This window comes from Acromyrmex echinatior, chromosome 14 (assembly GCF_024713525.1).
Source record: "Acromyrmex echinatior isolate Ae372 chromosome 14, ASM2471352v2, whole genome shotgun sequence".
Classification (NCBI taxonomy): Eukaryota; Metazoa; Arthropoda; class Insecta; order Hymenoptera; family Formicidae; genus Acromyrmex; species Acromyrmex echinatior.
Genome location: NC_141865.1, coordinates 10,583,851 through 10,604,065, shown reverse-complemented (window position 1 = coordinate 10,604,065; position 20,215 = coordinate 10,583,851). Strand labels below are relative to the sequence as shown.

Here is a 20,215-nt window from a genome sequence, read left to right as displayed (position 1 = left end):
AACATAGCAGTCGTTTCGTGACAAAAATCAGACCGTAATGGTACTACTGCATTAAGAACTCGTGGAGAACAGTAGTAGTTCGTGAAGTAGTAAAAAGTGCACGAATGCGGCAGCTGTTTACCGCAGTGAAACGTTAATCGCGACGATCGTGACGCAGCAACGAAAGGCGAAGATAAAACGAAAATGGAAGGGCCGCGACAGATTCGTCCGAAGTTTGCTTGTCAGCAGTCAGATCGATATTTCCTAGTGGCGAACTTTTCTCAGGACGCAAAGTAGATCGACTGTCATTCCCGATTTGTGTTCCCTCGACCGATAGAGCTTCTTGCGACACGAACTTCGCGATTACTTTGCGCGGATAGCAGACTGCGCTGACATATATTTCTACGAATCAGTTTAAGAGTATTTGTAGTTCGGTTCCTTCTAGTTCCTCGCCACACAACTCACTTTCTTTTTGTTTGTCTCGGCTGTCTGACAAGCTCTATATATCTTATATTTCTCATTCTGTGGTGTTCCCTCCTCGCGGCTATTTGAATAATGCAAATATCCTTAAAATAAACTAAAAAGTCACAATACAACATCATATTAAAGCTTCGATATTTTTCCGTATATACACATTTTGCACGAAGTTGTTTGATTTGAAGGTAAATGGCGCGCGGTGAACTAACAACGAAAGTAATATTCTGCAGTAGCAGGATATAGAAACTTCCCATCTCGAAAATTGAAAGCATTCTGAATTTCAGATATCAATTTATCCAATAGCAGCTCGTTTTAATCTGTCGTATTTGCGCTAAGAACATTAATTATCCCAACGGAGTTTCTTCCTCAGGCTCGCCGGTATTATCCTCGCCGACGTGTTTACCATCATCGTTTCACCGCGTCACGATGTGCCGACTACTTTTTCCACCTTGGGACGACGTTCCCCGATATAATTTATAGCGATATCTCTCTCAAGCCGATCGTAAACAGGGTATAAGAGCAAGAACACGAATGTATCGAAGTATGTTAACTATCCGACATCGCAGGAAAGGGGCGGGAAAGGGGCGGTGAGCGAAATATCATCGTTATCATCGAAACGCGGGATCGAAGGGATTCTTACTCGGCCAGCATATCTTGAGCGCACGAAACGGGGTCATATATTCGATCCTATTCAACATAGCATTGAAGGTTAATGCGAAGTTAATCTCGCACAACGCCTCCACCGCGTACGATACCCGGTTTCCCGTTGCTCGCAGAAAAGAGCGACAACCGTTGCCCCTGATTTACCTTTAATGGCTTTTAATGCCTTCCCGCCGGGGACAGCCCGCCTCTTGCAGTTTTCTTTCCCACAGCGAGACTCCCTTGCGGCAAGAATTATGAGCTTCCGGTACTCGGACGTCTTTGGCGAGCGCGAAATAGAAGTGCGGTAAATTTCAGTCAATTTTTCCATGAGTATTTCGATTCATTTCTTTTTTATTGTCAATTCTATAACGATTTGAAGTAATACTGCGAGATTACTTACTGCGTGAGTACTAAGAGAAAGATGTGACAAATTTTAATAAATATTTGTTTGAACAGTGTCAGTTAAATATTTGGTAAATATAAATATATGATATTCATTTGATACAAGAACTATTAATTTGATTCAACTTTTATTATTTTTGTTTAGCAAATATTTATTTTCTGTAAATATTATATTTATTAAAATTTTGTTAATTTTTCTCTCAGTGTAGAAATCGTCATTATTTCCTCGATTGAAAGTCAAGTTAATGGCATTGATGTAACCTGCAGTACGACAGAATCATAATTGAAAAATATCTATAATATCTATAACAGGCCCATAAATATCCATATCCAGGATATCCAGGAATTTTCAATCTACAGCGAAAAAATAGGTCAAAATGGGAAAAAAATGGATTATTTTTTCGCTCTCTAGATCGACAATTTACCCTGGATAGTCCTATTTTAATGTCAGATTCGTATTCAGCGACTCAAAATACATAAGAATAATCTTCACTCCAGCATAGGATATTTTTTTTTGTGATAATTTATCCCTTTTATTTAATTGTTTAGAGAAATGCTGAATAGACGAGAATCGCCGGTTAGGAATTTTCTCCAAATTGAATTGTGAAATCCTTTTATATAGGATTGAATAGACACAAAATAAAGATGCGAGGTGGTGCACTTTATATTAAAAAAAAAAAGAAATTAAATTTTTTCAACTCGCCGAGTTGTCATCTAACGTAGACGTTTTCTTAATATGAAAGTTCTATAATTATGGATAAAGTGAACCGTCTCACACTTTGGATTATATGAACGAACAGTATTGAATTTATAGAACTTGATTGAAAACTTATAAGAGTAACAAATATTTTCCCTGCACTGTAATTTACGTGCATTGACATAGTGATACATACATATGTTGATGATCTCTTGTAAATCGTATGTGTGTAGGCTGCGTTTAATCGATAAAATAACAATTCGTTGGAGATGGCCGTCATTATAGCATCCCCTTAATATTCACTTAAAAATTATTTATTATTTACTTATCGCTAATAACCATGACTATTTATGTTTCAGGACTCTGTCAACAGGACGCGGTGCACATCACGGCTATTCTTGGGGAGAGCGTTGTCTTCAACTGTCACGTAGAGTTCCCCGGTGAGCACCCAGTGCCCTACGTTCTCCAATGGGAGAAGAAGGTAGGCGACACGGTACGATATCGGACGATATCGCCTCTGCTCTCTATATCCGTGAGTTAAAAAAACGGGGGCACTTCTCGAGAGCGCCGCGCCTCTGGTATCAGCAAGCTGCCAAGTGTACCATCGCGACATTTTAAACGACGTTCGAGGAGAATCATTCGACGTCATATCGAGTGAAAAGTCTCTTTTCGCTTCGCTTCCTCGAGCAATCGACGCGTACAAAATCGTAAGCGCACCTTCCGACGCCATTAACACCCTCGCGACGCTTAACGTCTCTTTTTTTTTTTTTCTCTTATTAAGAGCATCACTGTGTGTTACAATTTCGGTTAATTATTTTTGATACATGAGATACAAATTAATGATGGTAATAACGATACGGAGTAATAGAAAGATCGACATTTTTCGATCGTCGCTTAATCCGAGACGCACTCCATGAAATATCGTAAATTTCTTCGGGTGGAAATCCACTGGAATTGTCGCAGTTCGCTCGATGCGCGCTCACTCCCGCGGAAAGAAATTTGCACTTCCGAGACTTCTTTTTTAATTCCCCGATTAAACGTTGCATAATCACGAATTGGAGCGTGAAAAGGCAATATGGGAGGGAGCAAGCAGATACGGCGCGCTCCGGCCTGTCGTGCCCGAATAAACAGTTATTTCTATGAATTCTGTGATTCAACTCTTCTCTTTTCGACCACTATAAAGTTAATGTCCCAGTTCTAGAGTTTTTATATAATTGTAAATAAATTCTGATTCAATTAACAGAAATAATCCCATTTCCGATCGAAACGAATCTTAATGTGTAATAATACTAAATGTAAATTTTTACAAATATATTATTTCAGTTTTATTTATAAGTTACATGTGATTTGAAAGATAATCATAAACAGAACCGAAATTAGATTGTCTAACAGTGAAGATAATAAGATCTTAAAAACTTATTGCGAAAAATATTACCTCAGTCAGGATTTGAAATTCTAATTCTTCCAAAAAATTCGAGATTCAACAATACGTCTCAAAAAGACTTCTAGAGCTTCAAGAATTTTATCGATACATCTCTAAATATTTTTATTCAATCATCGATTTCAATTAAAATAAAAAAAAAATTGCTTATGAAACCATCAATTTTTTATACAATTATTGTACAGTTACCGTCTCTTTATACTTTGGATTCTTTATATCGATATAAAACTAAAGAAATATTTACATACTGATCGAATATCTACGGAATCTAGTAATTTTCTCGATCTTATACGAGTAGTGTCGATGGTGCCGGAACGTCGTCAGTAATTTTTGTTTAAATATCCACAATGCAGTGATTCCATATCATGAACATGAATGACTTTATACATCATTATTGATTACATATGGTTATATGTACTAGCGAGCTTGTACCAATGAGGCAGAGCGCAGCAGAGGGCACACGTTTTTGAAATGTTACTGCAACGTTATTGTTACTGAAAGAACTTTAAATTGGCCGTATATTTACAATTTGTTGGCTTACGCGCTTCTTCCGTTTGTCGTTTTGTATATCTTGTTTGATTTTGATTGATGGAATCGATAACGGCGAACGGGACGCGCCTCTCGTTCGTGCGAGCGAGCGAGCGAGCACCGCCGCAAATTACTCGCTCGAGTAGAGTAAAAGTAACGTACTTTGTATCACACGTTGTATCTCGTCCGGACTGGAGAGGGCAGAGCACATTACATACAATTAACGACGTCATCCGATCATTCAATCAGTACTAACTACATGAATTCCAGATCATAAAAATGCGAACAATCTTTTCTCATTCATCTCATGTGATGACCACATATCATCACGATATACATATGTACATGGGTTGGCGATGCGGGTGCAACGAAAATGAGCGATACGTTGATACGTAGACGTTACAGATGTAATTGCCAAACGAATCGAAAAACCGCTTGAAAAATAACGAAAGCGATCCGTTGTAAAATGTCAATTCTAATTCCTGGCGGCGCATCGGAAACTTGTTATCGTGAATCGCTCACGCGAAATGAAAAATTAAGGATCATTATGGTATATTCGCTTCATCGATATCCGACTCTCCATTGGTATCATCATCTACCGATCGGTCGATCTCCTTCGAGTATTCGTCAGGATTTCATTCGTAATACGGTTACGTGTAAAATGTGTAACGGCGTTTTACACACCGTCGAAACGTAAGCTTTTTTTTTTTTGCGAGCAAATTAGTGGTGACGTATCGTGATTTTTCGCGAGTACTCGCGCGCACCCAATAATATTCCCGTGCTAGACTTTTATGGAGATTTCGTTGCACCATTTCGAGTGAGAGAGAAAAAAAAAGCGAAAGGACTGCCCGATCGTAACGCGTATATTTTAAACGGTGTGCAATTTGGTGTATCTGTGGGAAAACCGACGTCGAATCTACGCTCGTAAAATCGAGAGACGTTGTTGTCTCGATTTTCTTCTCGATTAGATTCAGAAGTGTCCAACATTATACGCGTTTACGATTCGTCACAGCTCTTTCAAACGACGAGCTCGCCGTTTCACGAATCTTCGCGATATAAAAAAAGCAAGAAAAGCAAGGGAGCGTCTTTCAATCTCTCTAAACTTCAGAATTTTATGTGTTTTCCATCGTACGCGTGCGTGTATTTCTTATATTTCATAAATTTTGATATTTCGTATAATATATTGATTAAAATTTATTCAATGAATTTTATATCCCGTAAATAAAAGCATAACATAGACGGAGGAAACAGTTTTTACTTTTAAGGATGTATTATACGTATTTTTTAACAAAATGAAAAAATTAGGAAAAAATTAGATTTTTCTTTATTATATTTGAAAGAAATATAAAAAGTTTAGTGATTTAAAACCGAATATTAAAAATTATTCCAATGGATGTTTTTAAAGAATAATTAAAATGTGTGTGAAATGAAAAAATTTTCGTTTGAACTATAAAATTATATTAAATACATATAAAAGAATATTGACTTTATTGAACTATTTTATATTTTATCTACTGAAAAAAAAAAAACAAATCGCAATATTCGCAAGCAAATATTGTACATATGACGTTTTATTGATATTTATTGGTCATAAAAAAATTGACTATGGTGACAAAATATTTCTGTGAAATATACATATCTCATTAATATTGTAAAAAAATAAAATAGATAGTTTATTTGTTAGGAATAAAATTTCATTTCGCTGTATATTTAAATAAAAATTTATTTCAGTAAACACACACACTAAATATTATATCTCACAAATAAATTTTTAAGTATTTTTTTCTCATTGTATGAATATATATATATATATATAACATTTATTTTTATACGGAAAATATAAATTTCCAATTCCAGTAACTTTTTGCACAGAGACTATACATCTGATACATCCTTAAATCGCGGAATGATGTCGACTGTTACTTTTCTGTGATCTCAGGAATGATCAAACGATGCTTTGCTCGAAATGCAAGAACGAATACCCTTTTCGTTTCTTTGAGATTGACTTTCGATGTCTGCTTTGAGTACCCTCGTTTCTTTTAGTACATCGACATCTAGTTTGAGTATCTCGAATTACTCGCGCGCGGCTTGTTCGCGAACGGCCAGCTCGTCCATCACGAAACAATGCGGAGTAGTGCACTTTCCCACTTCTATCTCGGGGGCGGAAAATTGAAAAATCATGTCTCTGTCTCCTCTAACCTCTGGTGCCTTGCATGCGTTGTTTGCTGTTGCACGCGGTGGTAGCGGATTTAATCGGAGGGAAAAAAAACGCACGTCGCGTGTAGTTGAAGCAGCATGTATGACTGCCGCATAAAACTGCGATGTATCATCGATGCAATTAGATCGCGCAATCGCGGCTTCGGCTCGCCGTAAAATGCGTGATTGCGTTCTGCAGATTCCTCCATTATGATTTATGCGGTCTTGTGTACATAGAAAAAAACTATTTTTAAATTGATAATAATATGTTCATATATAAGAAAAAATATTATACACCCAGAGAAAGGTTTCTTCGATTTAAAGAAATGTTTCTTTGCTATACGGTTAAAGAAAAAATTTCTTTGATTTGTGAACGTCATTTCTTTGATTCAAACATTATTTTTTTTAATCAAATAAAATTTATTTGTTTTAAAGAAATTTTATTTGAATTAAAAAAATAATGTTTAAATCAAAGAAATTTTTTCTTAATAGTAATTTTGCATCAAAGCTTTTAATCTTGATTTGATTTATGTTGATGCAAGTATTTTAATACTTTATATTCGATTCAACACTAAAAATCTATGAAGCAAGATATATTTTTGCTTTTATATAAGAATATTATTATCAATTTAAAACTAATTTTCTTTCCGTGTTCGCAAGTATAAAAATTAATCAAGTTTGAGAAAGTTACAAGGTACTTTATACAAGTTCTTTCCAAGTTACTTTTTAAGTACTTTTATCTTATATGTGTTTGTTATACAAATTGAGTACAGAAAGTAATGGAAAGTAAAATTGGAGTAATTGATATAAAAAATATGATATAAAAAAAATGAAATACCCGAACTTACCGTATATTATTATTTTCTATAATAAAAAGTAAAAACTTATAAGTAACTTTCCCAATCCTGAAATTAGTGTACCCGCCTGCAATCGTCCGACACCACCGGTGTGAGCATGAATGTAATATTCGTGTAGAAAATTTTGCCTGCTACGTAGCATAATGTAATATGTATACGTTTAGTGATACCGTAGTCGCATGTATGTCGCATTACCGCGAATTTGTACAGTCGCGTTGCACTTATCGGTCCCTCTCGCGATCAATAGTTGAAATATTCCGCTAATCTGGTAAGCTCGCCGGCGCGAGATATCATCTCGCCGATCAGCGGTGTGTGCGTGCGTAATGCCGCGAAATAAATTGATTAAAATTAAAGCGACGCCATCGACGCCATCGACGCCATCGACGCCGGGCGTGTGGAAACTAACACGATTGAACGAATTATAGTATCGGCCGTTATTTGTGCATGAGAGAGTGGACGAGATTACTGTACCTACCGCGTACACGACGCCGCATAAAATGCGTAAAAATGAAAGGTATTTTCAAACGTAAGCGTAATTAAAATGCGGGCGGAATAAACGCGAGATAGCCCAACGTCCGGATGGTCTCACGGACCCCGGGGGATTTTCGATTGATCCGGCGTCGCATTAACCGTGAATTCAATATTGACTCTGCAAATCTACCTACCATTATCCTGTAATTAATTAATCGATCGATCGGTCACGCTAAAAGACAATACTACGATCGTCGCCACGAGATTACTGTACCTACCGCGACGGCTGATCGCCCGACGACGTAATCTTAAGCCACCCTCGTACTTGAGCACGCATATTCGCGTGTTCTCTCATCCTGTGCGTGCTCGAGAGTGCGGACACGATTCTACAAGGATTAGCAGCGAACAACGATACGTGCACCAAACGGTGCCTTCACGTGGCGCTACGTACCGTGCGAGCGCACTTCCGACGTCGGATCGATATGATAGAAATTAATCGCGAGTATAATCGTGTCGTTGCCCCGACGGTTACCGCATATCGAACGTCATAAATGCACGCGACTCCACAAGCGAACCTCACACTCAGAGGAGCGCGTAACGCGGCGGATGAACGTTTTATTCAACGCTATTGTACCTGCACCGAATTCCGGCCGCAACTATAGCTTAATTTAATCAAACGTCCATTGATCAATAATCGGTACGTTTGTAATCGACATGGATTCGTATAAAGGGATTGGAACCGCAATGTTTCTTTAACGTAATATTCTGGAATACGTTGCCCGTGTATAAAATAAAATATACTCAGAGCTTATAGAATATGGATTGTATTTGAAATACTTTTATTCGATAAACAGTATTTCTAAGATCATTGTATTTTGTATTTCAAATATTAAGATTGACAATCAATTTTATTGTTTGAATTACAAAATACATTTACAGTTAGAAAAACTTTTAATCTTTCGATTTTAGATGTAAAATACGTAATACTTTCATGCTTCGCTGAAATACAAAATACAAAATACACTTATCGCAAATATTAATTTTATTATTTTAAATAAAAGTATTTCAAATTCATGTCCAGTTCTCAATATTGCGTTAAATCGGAATGAAACTATATATAAATAAGTATTACTTGCATGAAAAGTAAGGATCATATTAATTAAACATCAAACGTTAATCAAACGTTAATCAAATGTCAATTGATCAATAATCGCTACACGTTTGTAATCAACGTGGATTCGTATAAAGGCACGGGAATCATAATGTTTCTCCTTTTAACATAATATTAACATAATTTAACATAATTCTTGAAATACATTGCTTGTGTATAAAATAGAATATACTTGCGATAAAATAAAAAAATGAAAAAATATATACATTAATTATCATGTGCATATAAAATAGAGATGATTAATCAAACGTCGATAATCGCTACATTTGCAATCGACATGAATTAATAAGATGCTGGTATAAAAAACAGAACACGATAAGAGCAATGTTTTTCCTTTTAACATAATGTTTTTGAATACATTATCTTGTGTATAAAATAAAATGTAGTTGCGATAAATCAGAAATGAAAAAATATGTAAATAAGTATCATTTGCATGAAAAATAAGGATCGTATCGTAAAGAAGTATACGTCGACGAACTAGGGATCAAAGGAACGTGAGGATAATCTCATCTCGAGTGTCTATATCTTTGCGAGAAAAAAAAAGGCGCCCTTCGTTTATATTGCAGAAAAAAAAAATTCCAGACCTTTCCACTTCATCCCAACTCCACGTCCAATCGTCCCAGCAATTTTTCTATTAGCATTAATTACCGTGTTCTGACAAATCACTTCGGAGAGGCGCGAGCCGGTCGAGGTCAGTTCTCGTATATAGCCGTCCTTTTTACCGTACCTCGGAAAACGCTTTTAAAAGCGAGAGATTTCCAACGGCAGAACGATGCCCGGCCATTTCCATTTCCAGACGACGACTCGCAACGATGAGATGGCAGGAGGAGGAGCGAGAAGCGAGGAGGGGGTTGGCACACAGCGGAGGGCTGTTTTCTTTTTTACGCGCGGCATCGTTGGAATCTCGCATAAATCACGCGAGGAAACCTGGGGCTTTTGAGCCACCCTCCTTCACGGTCTCGACCACCCGCCCCTCTCACGATTCGAATCCCTCCGGTGCCAACCTCTCCCTCTTTTCCCCAGGTCGCTTTTGCCACCCCCTGCTTTCCTCCCCCTGTCTATGGCGCTGCGGCTGACAACTAATTTCTCTTCCCGTCTGACTTTTTGCACCCCCGCGCTCGTCCATGGCGCGAAACTAGCTCCTCACGTTCCCCGGGATACTATTTTTTTTTTCTCATGCAGGCGATGCACCTCCTGGGTTGCAATGGGCTCAGTCTCGATTGCAATTACCGGCGATAATTAAAAAAGCTACGATTCATAATTAAGAGATTCATACTCGAAAAAATTCTTAATGAAAAGGCGAGAGATCTTTCACAGAGCTTTCCATTCGCAGAATCGTGTCTTTGTCCTGCAAAAAAAAAGCTTCTACCGCGGTATATCTGGATGAAAGAAATTTCCCACGAATATATTATTATCGTAGAGACACGCGAGAGGAACGTGCTTCTCGATGAGATATTTTCACTTAGGGATCATATTTATTGGCACCGGGCCAACCTTGAAACCAATTTTGGAACCTGCAGCGCCGAGTGAATCAAACGGGATCATTTATCATGCGTATCCATGTTATTGTTTGCTTTTCCGCGAAGCAAATAAATTTAGTACACCGTGAAATGCGTGGTAGTGTCGATGCTCGATGGTACAACGTTACCCGCGCGCGTCCATCGTAGGTACGAATAGGAGAGGCGAACACGGGGGCCTTCGGCGCTGCCAGCATCCACTAACCGATTCGATGAATGAAGAAAAAGCACTCTCGTAAATTGCGGCGGCACATTCCTCCGTATCGCACCTGCGATTCGGTACCCGGTACAGAGAAAACATCGATGTTTTACCTCGACCCGCTTCGTCCGAAACCGCGCAGAGACTCCCCTCTCGATCTTCGAAATTTATTTGCACGTCAATAAATCCGACGGAAATATGTGTAAAAGTCGTACGTCCCTAGGGATAGTTTCACGGTGGCTTTTTTTTTACGGGTGCGATTCAAGTCGAAGAAACGAGATTTTATCTAAGCGGAAACGCGCACTTTATTCACCCCCTTTGGGGTTTGATGGCTTCTCGAATCGCACGCGGACGAGTCCGCGATTACGAATTCGCATTAAAGATCACGTCAACATTCGTGCACGCATTTGCAGACCTACTCTTTTGCAATGCGGAAGGAAAATGCAGATTGTCGTAATCGTGACTACTAACGTTTCCGTCTCTCTCGCGCTTTTCCATTCTTTTATTTCACGTCGCTCTTCTTTATCCGTTTTCGCTTTTAGCTACTCCGCGTATGCGCAAGAAGAGTCACCTCTGATTAAATTACCTCAAGACAAATAACGTTGAACCCACATGTGCCGGGCGTAAATTATATCAAAAGAGTCATGTTGAATGAAAGAAGCTAAAATATAATTGCGGCGAGCTTTTTCCGAATGCAATTCCAGGGTAGAATTTATTTTTTCTTTCGCGCGAAGAAAGAATATCGTACGGTTTGTTTGATCCATAATGTGAACTCTCACGAGCGTTATAACTTCGGATATCTTCCGTTTGGTTTCACTATAAGCGCGATTTAAAAAAACGGTCCCTGTCTCTTAAGCTATCAGCGGAAAGCAAGAAAATTAAAAAAAAGAGAGAGAGAGAGAGAGAGAGAGAAAAGAAGAGCTACGTTAAAATTATTTTTCCTCGTTTAAAGTCGGAGGGTGAGAGGGAGAGGGTTTTCGTACTCGTCCCTCGTAAAGGCCATTCTGCAAGAGCCGCTGTACGTGCTAATACAAACGTGCAATTTGCATACGCGACAATTTGCATTTATGCCCGGCCCCCGCTAACTGGTTCGGCCGCGAGCGAGATAAAAAGGAGAGGGACGCGCGAATTCCCCGGGCCGAAGGGGAGAAACGAAATTTCGCCAGGGTGTGTGTTCGTCCGCGGCCGCGGCCGCGCCGGGCTAAAACTTGCGCGTTTATTCCATGGCACCCCTCACGATGTAGCATCCGTGTGGCATCCCTTATGAGATTACGCGGCGCACCGCCAACACACGTGGAAAATTAATGCGTGTTTTCCACAGTGCCGGGTGGCGAAGGGATGGTCGCCATTGTCGCCTCCGTTGGGAAGTTAGCCCTCTCCCTCTCCCTCTCCCTCCCCTTCCTGGGAGGAAAACAAATCTTGCTGAAGGTTACCGTGTCTTGTTTCGCGCGAATACATTGAGGTAGACACAAAAGTACGGTGATAATGAACGCGGTTCAAAATCATTATTCCACGTAATCATTAATTAATACGAAAGAGAGAGAAAAAAGAATATCCCTATAGAAGTTATTCAGAGGCATTCAAAAGCGCGCTTCACGCCATAATTGAATTAACTCTCGTTCAGGTAAAATACTCGCATTGTCTTTCCGTCTAGTAACGCGTGCGAGATATTCGATCGATAATCGCATAATACTGCGAATTAGTAACATGTGGCGTAATTTATCTCGAATTATGCGCGAGAAATTACAATTCTCGAACAATTATTCATATTCGATTATTTCAATTATTTACGAATATCTACGTAATGCAGTTACCTGCGGGGAAGAGCAATCATTTTCTGCCATGGAGAGGCGCGCAATAATAACGAATAATTCTTCGGCTGTAGCGCGAGCTTTTAAATGTTTTTGCAACGTTACCATTCATCGAGACATGGGCCCTCCAATGGAATTACGGCAGCATCGCGCAAATGTAAGTGGAGAATGCAAATTAATGCGCGCACTTCGCGACGAGAATGCTGTGACTCCTATTGTTTCGCTCTCCACCCATCCTCGCGCCCTTCCCGTCGCTCTGCCACTATTTCTTTTACTCTTAACGAGCATCCTCCGTTAAGGGACGTATGTTTGTCCATAAAGCCAGCTAGTAAATATGCTCGTTCGCTAATACATCGGGAATAGGCTTTAAACGGAAGAAGAGAGAGGGAAAGAGAAAAACGGGTGGGAAAAGCGGGCGGTATTAAATTTGTAAGAGAGGGTTGCAGGGTTGGATGGGCGTAATGGAGGCTTTCCCTCTTGTTTCCCCCGCGTACTTCTATTTTGAAAGAAAAGTACCGCGAGTGGCACTGGATGAGGGAGGAATTCTGGTTGACGACGGTGAGTGGATGGTGGATATATCTCGTTGCGAATGGAAAAGTAGGAAGGGAGCACGTAATTTAATGAAACAAATGGAGACACGAGTCAACTGCGCAAACACTGGAAGGAGAGACGGGATGAATGGAGGACGAAGGGAGAAAGGGAGGAGCGTGGACTGGCAGAGAACAAGCGAGATGGCGGAAGCTGAGATAGGGAGAAAGCGAGATTGGGGCACGGCGCGATGGCAGAGAAAGACAGAGCGAAAGAGAAATAGAGTGAGAGAGAGAGAGAGAGAGAGAGAGAATGAAAGACGTAGGAACGTGTTTGTGCGCGAGAAAGAGAAATAGAGTCTTCCTGCAATTCAATTTCACTGGCGCTTCCACTCGGGAGGCATTCACCTCTGGCGAAGGGAACCCTCTCGCCGTTGCATTCAACTCCCCCGCGACCCTTGCGTTAGAAACCTCTCTGAGGTCTCGGAAAGTTACCCGCAACCTGGCAGATCTCCCTCCCGAATTTCGGCTGAATATTATCCACGTCGTAGACAAGCGTCATCGTTCCTTCCTCCTTCCTTCTTCCCTCAGACAGCAAAGTGAAACCCCGACGCTCCGCGACTATCCATTTCTTTTCCCTCTTATTCCGTCGGCGAACGTAAGCCACGAAGGTAATTATTTTTCTATTCTCTCTCTTTCTCGGTATAAACACGAGAGCAAGCGCAGTCCTCTTACGAGAATTTTTCTGACGGTCGATTTAAGCTTCCTGAACTTTTTTTTATAATCAAACCCCAAGTATCGTATATCTCTTGTAACATTATACTAATTATATTTTTTTAATAATATCTTTTAGATTAACTCAATTTAAATTAATTAACGAACAAGAACTTTGCAAAAGAGAAAAAGTACTAGAGTTTTATTGATTATATTTTTCTTCCATCGGTGTCGAAGTATTAAGCATAAGAAAGAACTAATCTTATATGTCAAATATTGGATATATAACTAAAAAATTCCACATTTAATTTCCAATATCTCGAAAACTGTCCATTTTTGGATCTCGTGCCTATGAGGACTTTTGATCAGAACGTCGTGATCTGTATTATAGTAAAATTTCAGCCAATTCGACTGGGATCCATTTTACATAAGATTAGTGCGGGGTCCTTTATTTCGCAACGGTAACATTGCAATTTGCAATTACATCGGGCGTTTCGTCGCACCGCAAAGGGATGCAGAACGACACTGTCATGCAGTACAGGCGACACTTTATCGCGGCCGATGCAGGCGAATCCGCATGGGGTTAGGAGGTCTACATACATAATGCAGAATGTGTACGGAGGTCAAGCTGAACTACTCAACTGTGTCAGGGTTACCGTTCCTCCCTCGCGGTCGATCCCCTACATGCGGTTTCGAGCACCCCAACCCTCTGTCTCTCGTCACAATTCGTTCCTCTCTTAACGACTTACTTTTTCACCGTTCGGTGAGCCGTTCGTTTCTCGTTATCCCTGTTAATTAGCGACTTCGTTTTTTTCCTTTTTCGACATTGTTAGTATTAATATAAACCTCGGGCGACTAACGAGATAATTAGTGTCCGCGAAATCCCAATCTTGCTGGAGAAGGTGAGAGTGGAGATGGCCAAAATTGCGATTAGAACCCCTACTAATTTTCGTTAAGCGGAAAATAAACGCTTCGGAGTAACATTCGCGGCTCGAATATAAATGAGTCATAACGAGAAAGAAAATAACTCTAGTAGTAGTAGAATGTGTACGACGCGGTCGCGAGCTAATCTTTTTAATAACGAAAATGTGAGAGAATTGCGGCATATGCAACTCTTTACTAGGAAACTTTGCTTAGGTAAACGAGAGCCAAGATGAGCGTTAAACAGATGCACCTACGTATGAAGCAGAAAACTTCAAATTAAATGCAGGAGCATCAAGTTCCAGTATCTCTGGCTACTCTAATAAAATTTCGCGCACGTCTCGTGAGTACATTTCGTATAACATGACGAAAGAGCGTTCCGCGATGGAGTTACGTAGAAACCATCCTCGTATTTCTGTGAAATTAGATGCGCGAGAGTGAGCTCAACCACGTGAGGGACCAGAAGGCCCAGAGACTTCCGTTATGATTTCTGAGTTAAACAATCCATGGTATGCATTCAGCCATTAAGATCCTTATTATCCCGCGTAAACGGCCCGCAGAATCGAGAGATGGAATTGTACATCGTGCCACGATAGAGAAACACGCACAGTACGTGCGTTTGCTCATCTTCATACACACACACATACACATGACGACCGCAGATACACTATCCGCGCCCGTGGTATTTTCGTTCATAGGATATATACGAGAGGGGATTCCACGGCAAAGATAAACAGCCGTTCGAGTGTTTGCTCTGCCGAGACAATTTTCTCGCTACTGACGTGACTATGGAAAGTGGCGTAAGATGTCTATCCCGTCACCCCTTCAACGTCATCTACCCTTTTCGCTCTGGAAATTCAATGAGCCTATCCAAGGACTCGGCGATTTTACGAACGGCACACTTTCTGCCAGACATGTCTCTGCTGTTTATCGTGAGGAGAGGCTCGTAAGAAGCTGTCGGATGTGACGCGAATAAACCAATAGACCTATATGTATGTGCGACCTGCTCGTAGATACTTATCGGTCATTCTCGAAAGTGGTCTACGAAATAGATGATTAAATATCTGTTAAAGAAATAGCGAAAGGTAGCGAGTAAAGAAAAAGAAAAAAAATAGGGAAGAAATATTTAATTTTTTTTACTGTTATTTATATTGTTGTTAACTTTTAGAGGGAGTCTATTTTTTAAGTCGAGTTCTTAAGTAAGATATATGTTATATAATTCATTATTCAATTGTATTCTTTACTTCAAAATACAATCCTGTTTCAGTACGATTATAATGGCCCTCTTATAAACGCGTTAAATAAATAATGTGATGAACTAAATTCAATATATAGATGAAAGACACGCAAATATCTACACTGCAGTAAAATTAGTTAAATCCTGGATTAAGTCAGTCCGCGTTAAGTTAATCGCACCTTAACAGGGGTCAAGACTCCAGAGGCTAACTTTCAGGTCCGCCGATTCGCCGTCGGAAGGCAGAGTTTCACAAGAAGGATACATAATTCATACGAATGCAGCGTTGAAATTGGATTCAGTTAAAGAGTCGCATTGCGCCGTAATACCCCACGCCACGCCAATTGCGAGGCGCACAAAGCCGCGCACGATACTTCCCAAGTTGCTCGGCCACCGTTGCTGCACGTCCTTTAATTTGCAATTTGCGATCCCGAGCGCGAGGAGTCCAAGCACGAAGGTAGCTTCGCGCTATGACGTTGGCAGCTTACGGTAGAACAGGTGCTACCTCCCCGGGGAATTAGTTCTCACCGAGAACGGGGTGGACTCGATTGCCATTTTCCAAAAGTGATATCCAGTTCCGTAAGTTTCTCTCGAGCAGAGCGGCCGAAACTTGCTGCGTAAAGCAAGCGAGTTCCATAAAGTACTGGAGCTACCCGATCGCCATACCTTCCTTGCACTTCTGCTGTTCCCCGCCCGAACCTTTCTATCCAAATAAACTCATGAAAACGGCATCGACTTCTACAGCGCGACGCTCTGAAAGAGCTCAAGGGCTCGCCCATACTTGTTTGCGAAGTATTAATGAGCTGCTCTTGTTCCAAATTCGAAACAGCCCCGTGGCGTTTCGTAGTTTTATAAAATCACGGCTCTCGATTAAAAGAATAAACTCCGTTTTAACCCATAACCACAGGTTGTTATGAGGTTGGCTTGTATAAATTGACCTAATTGGATGTTGACGCGGAGTATGCAAATTGGTCGCGAGCACAAATATTGATTGTTTGTCCTAATGAAGCAGCGATGCAGAGTGGCGAAAGCATTTGAGAATAAAACCTGCGTGATATCGATAAATATACGCAAAAGTAGGGAAAAAAAAATTGTATAATTCGGATTTTTACGTAGAGAAGCATTTTAATGAAAAGTTTCTAACACGTTCTTGGAGGAAATAGAATATGGAAAAATGTAGACGTTATACTTTAGGAAATTCAAATATCGTTCGATATCAAACTAGCAGAAGTGGCACCGCATGGAAGGAGAGTGAGAATGTATCTACTTTAAGGTCACACCAAGTAGATCGAGCTCTACCAGAACAAAGTTTCAGAAACTTTTACGTAAACCAAAAGAGTTCGATTAAATATTGATGTAAATATCGGGTAAAGTATCGCAGCTAAGCGTTGTTCACTCAAAACAATTAGGTGAAACAAGTATCGTTTCGCGAAAGTATTTTAACGAATACTTGGATATTACTTTACATGACTCCGCTGTGACGTTTAACAAACTTCCTTCTTAAAGGCATCACTCAGAAGTTGGATAAATTAATTTCCTAATACAGGTATATATGAGATGTCAACGTAGCAACATTAGCTCATACTCACAAATTTTTCTACACTCATTTTACCGATACATAATTTACAAAATTTTGAATTGTGCACTGAATAGAATATTAACTTACAGAGAACGAGAGTCTATTTTAAAAATTTTACAGTTTTTCCTTGAATAACATTTATTATAATACATTATTTCATTGTATTTTTTGCCTCAAATCATATCGTTTCATATTGTTTCAGCGCCACTGCAATGACCGTTCTGAAAAAGTTAAATGAAATATGAAATTATGATATGTTGACTTCTATACAAACTTACATCTTTTCGGACAACTCTTGAATGACGAATAAAACAAATATTTTCGTGTCGATGGAAAATATCACGATATCTGTACTGCATTCAGAAGAATATTCTATCGACTGACTGGCGACAGAATGAATCGCATGAAACAAGGCTATTGCGAGTCCTTAGCTTCCTATCCTTTATTTCGCATCTTTGCTAAACAAGTTCGTGAAAATGGTATTGACTTTCAAGAAGTTTCCCGGTGAAGCACTGGTCGGTCGTTGCCCTTGTCACTTCTTGGGAATATTAATAAACTTCTTTCATGATAGAAAGTGCAAAGCAGTGGAAAGTACTTCGTAAAGCACCAGAACACTCTGTGAACATTAAAATCGTATTAATAAAATAGTGCTCCATGAATAATGTAATTGTCAACGTTATCTATCACTATCACGCAGCTATACATTTGTTGTATCGTTCTCTTTTACTATCAAAGAGATATAAGAAATAATACATTCGAGCGAAGTATTCAAACAGAATGCCAACGTTTTTCAATTAAAAACTATTTACTCAGCCTGCATATTTTAACTTTGTAAAAAGAATCGATAGAAACTTCCCTGAATCGATTCACAGGAATATATCGTGTTTCTTCATCAAGTCCCTTCACCTTTGCGCCAGTTAGAGTTCGCGGAAATGATATCGATCTCTAATAACATTTCCGTAGAAACTCACCTGCTACTTAGTGGTCCCCTGAAATATTCATTAACTGCTGCAAAGACGTAGAATTCGCAATTCTATCGTAGCTTTAGTCGAACTATTATTAGTCGGTAATAGTCCGATAAAATAGGGATGATAAATTCGATTCTATGAAAACCAAATCGAATTTCAAGCACAATCGGCGGACGCTCATGAATTTTCATGCAGATAGCTTAAGTCGGCACGTCGATACATTGCATAATAATCGGCGTCACTGAAATTGCAGTATAAGGGTCGCAACCGCAATACCGCAGTTTGTAATATAATAATAACGTTGAGTATATCAATAATTCAATTGAATATAAATCTAAAGCTTACATCCACTAATCCTCATATCAGCCAAGCCGCAGTATATATTTCCGCATAATAACCGGCATTATCAATAAAATCTAATATTGAAAACGTTAATACGCACGTCTACTTTACCACAGGGGAGCAAATTAAATTGTCAATGCAGCTTTACAAATCCAGATCGATCGACGTGTGGCGGGCTCGGTGCTATGCTATTTCGAGAACCAACCCTTCATTAACGTTTAATTCATTCGGCTAGCCTCGGGTTCGGCTCGATCTCCGGAGGATACGGCAACTACCTTAAATATCAACCCTGCACGTCGGTTATAGCGCGACTAGCCTCGTCCGATGTCGCTCGGGGGATGAATTATCAAAATTTCCGCAATAAGTTCCGCAGCCGAGCGCCGGATGACCCGAGCGATTGTGCGATATATCGTGATATACGCATAAGGAACAAGAGTATCGGCAACCCACGCACGATTCTCGTTCACTTGTCGTGGAACTGTTTTATTTATCATCCATTTATGTGCCATTACGTAGCAGTGTTATATCCTGAATGATTGAGTTCAATTTTTTGAGGCTGACTAAATTTTTTATTGGGACGCATTGAAAAACGGTGTTCACCGGTTTTAATCGATTTATTTGCACGAAACAGATAATTTACGTTTTTTCGTAACAAATGTCGCGTCGCGCACGCAATCTATTACAATAGATACATACCTATTATCTATTCTGTACGAATATTTCGGCGGAGCTAGTCATCGAAACTTCTGTTAAATCGAAGTACTTTGATCAGGGACGGAAACCGAGGATGCGGGATATGTTTATAGTGCAAAGGTAATAAGACAAACGAAATTACGACCGCATTTGTAGTTTATCGATACTTCGTTTTCCGCGCATGCGGAACATTCCAGGGGGGATTGAATTATCGATACACGTCGCCTGACATGTTGACTATCGGGAAGGAGGTGACACCTCATTCTCCTCTTTTCAATAAAGCGACTTTATCGGCCAGATAAATATTATTAGCCAATAAGCACATGCTCTCGCACTCGATACCTCGGTACCTCATCGCACGGTGTATGGTATGCTTCCGTTACTCGCCCTTTAAAAATCTTATAACCAAAAATTACATCTTTTTTATTTTAATAAAAAGAAGGTAACAAAAGTATTCTTCACTCTGATATAAAAAGAATACATTAGATATAATGCGGTAATTTCGAAGATGTACGTGTGCTATTTTCGCGATCTCGTTGTTCCATGCCATAAAAGTGATCCTACATTCGCTGCAAAAAAATAAAATACCTACGATGTTACGTCTCATTATTCAGAAATTGGGATCTGAGCTATGTAAGCGCGAATCCGTCCACGTTACATTTCATCGGCGAGAGACAGAGAAAGAGAGAGAGAGAGAGAGAGAGAGCAGACGAAGTTACATGAATAAAATGCTAGGAATGAAAAATAAAACGAAGGCAAGTGACCCACATGACTGTCGCGTATACGTGTAAACACGGGGCGCCGGCATGGCATTCGTGCGAAAGGGAACAACTTATTCACTGAAAGCCT

At 39.7% G+C, this 20,215-nt stretch overlaps 1 protein-coding gene across 18 annotated transcripts in view; it reads left to right on the top strand.

The window, feature by feature from the left end:
* The window catches only part of LOC105146732 (protein turtle), a 302,876-nt gene that overhangs the window by 243,009 nt on the left and 39,652 nt on the right, over positions 1 to 20,215 (top strand). For 16 of the 18 annotated variants that reach the window (XM_087412975.1, XM_087412976.1, XM_087412979.1 and 13 more), the window contains one exon: positions 2,557 to 2,690. In XM_087412975.1, coding sequence (XP_087269101.1) covers positions 2,557 to 2,690 — 134 coding nt within the window. The remainder of the gene's footprint in view (positions 1 to 2,556; positions 2,691 to 20,215) is intronic. The other 2 variants (XM_087412985.1, XM_087412984.1) reach the window with 1 other exon arrangement.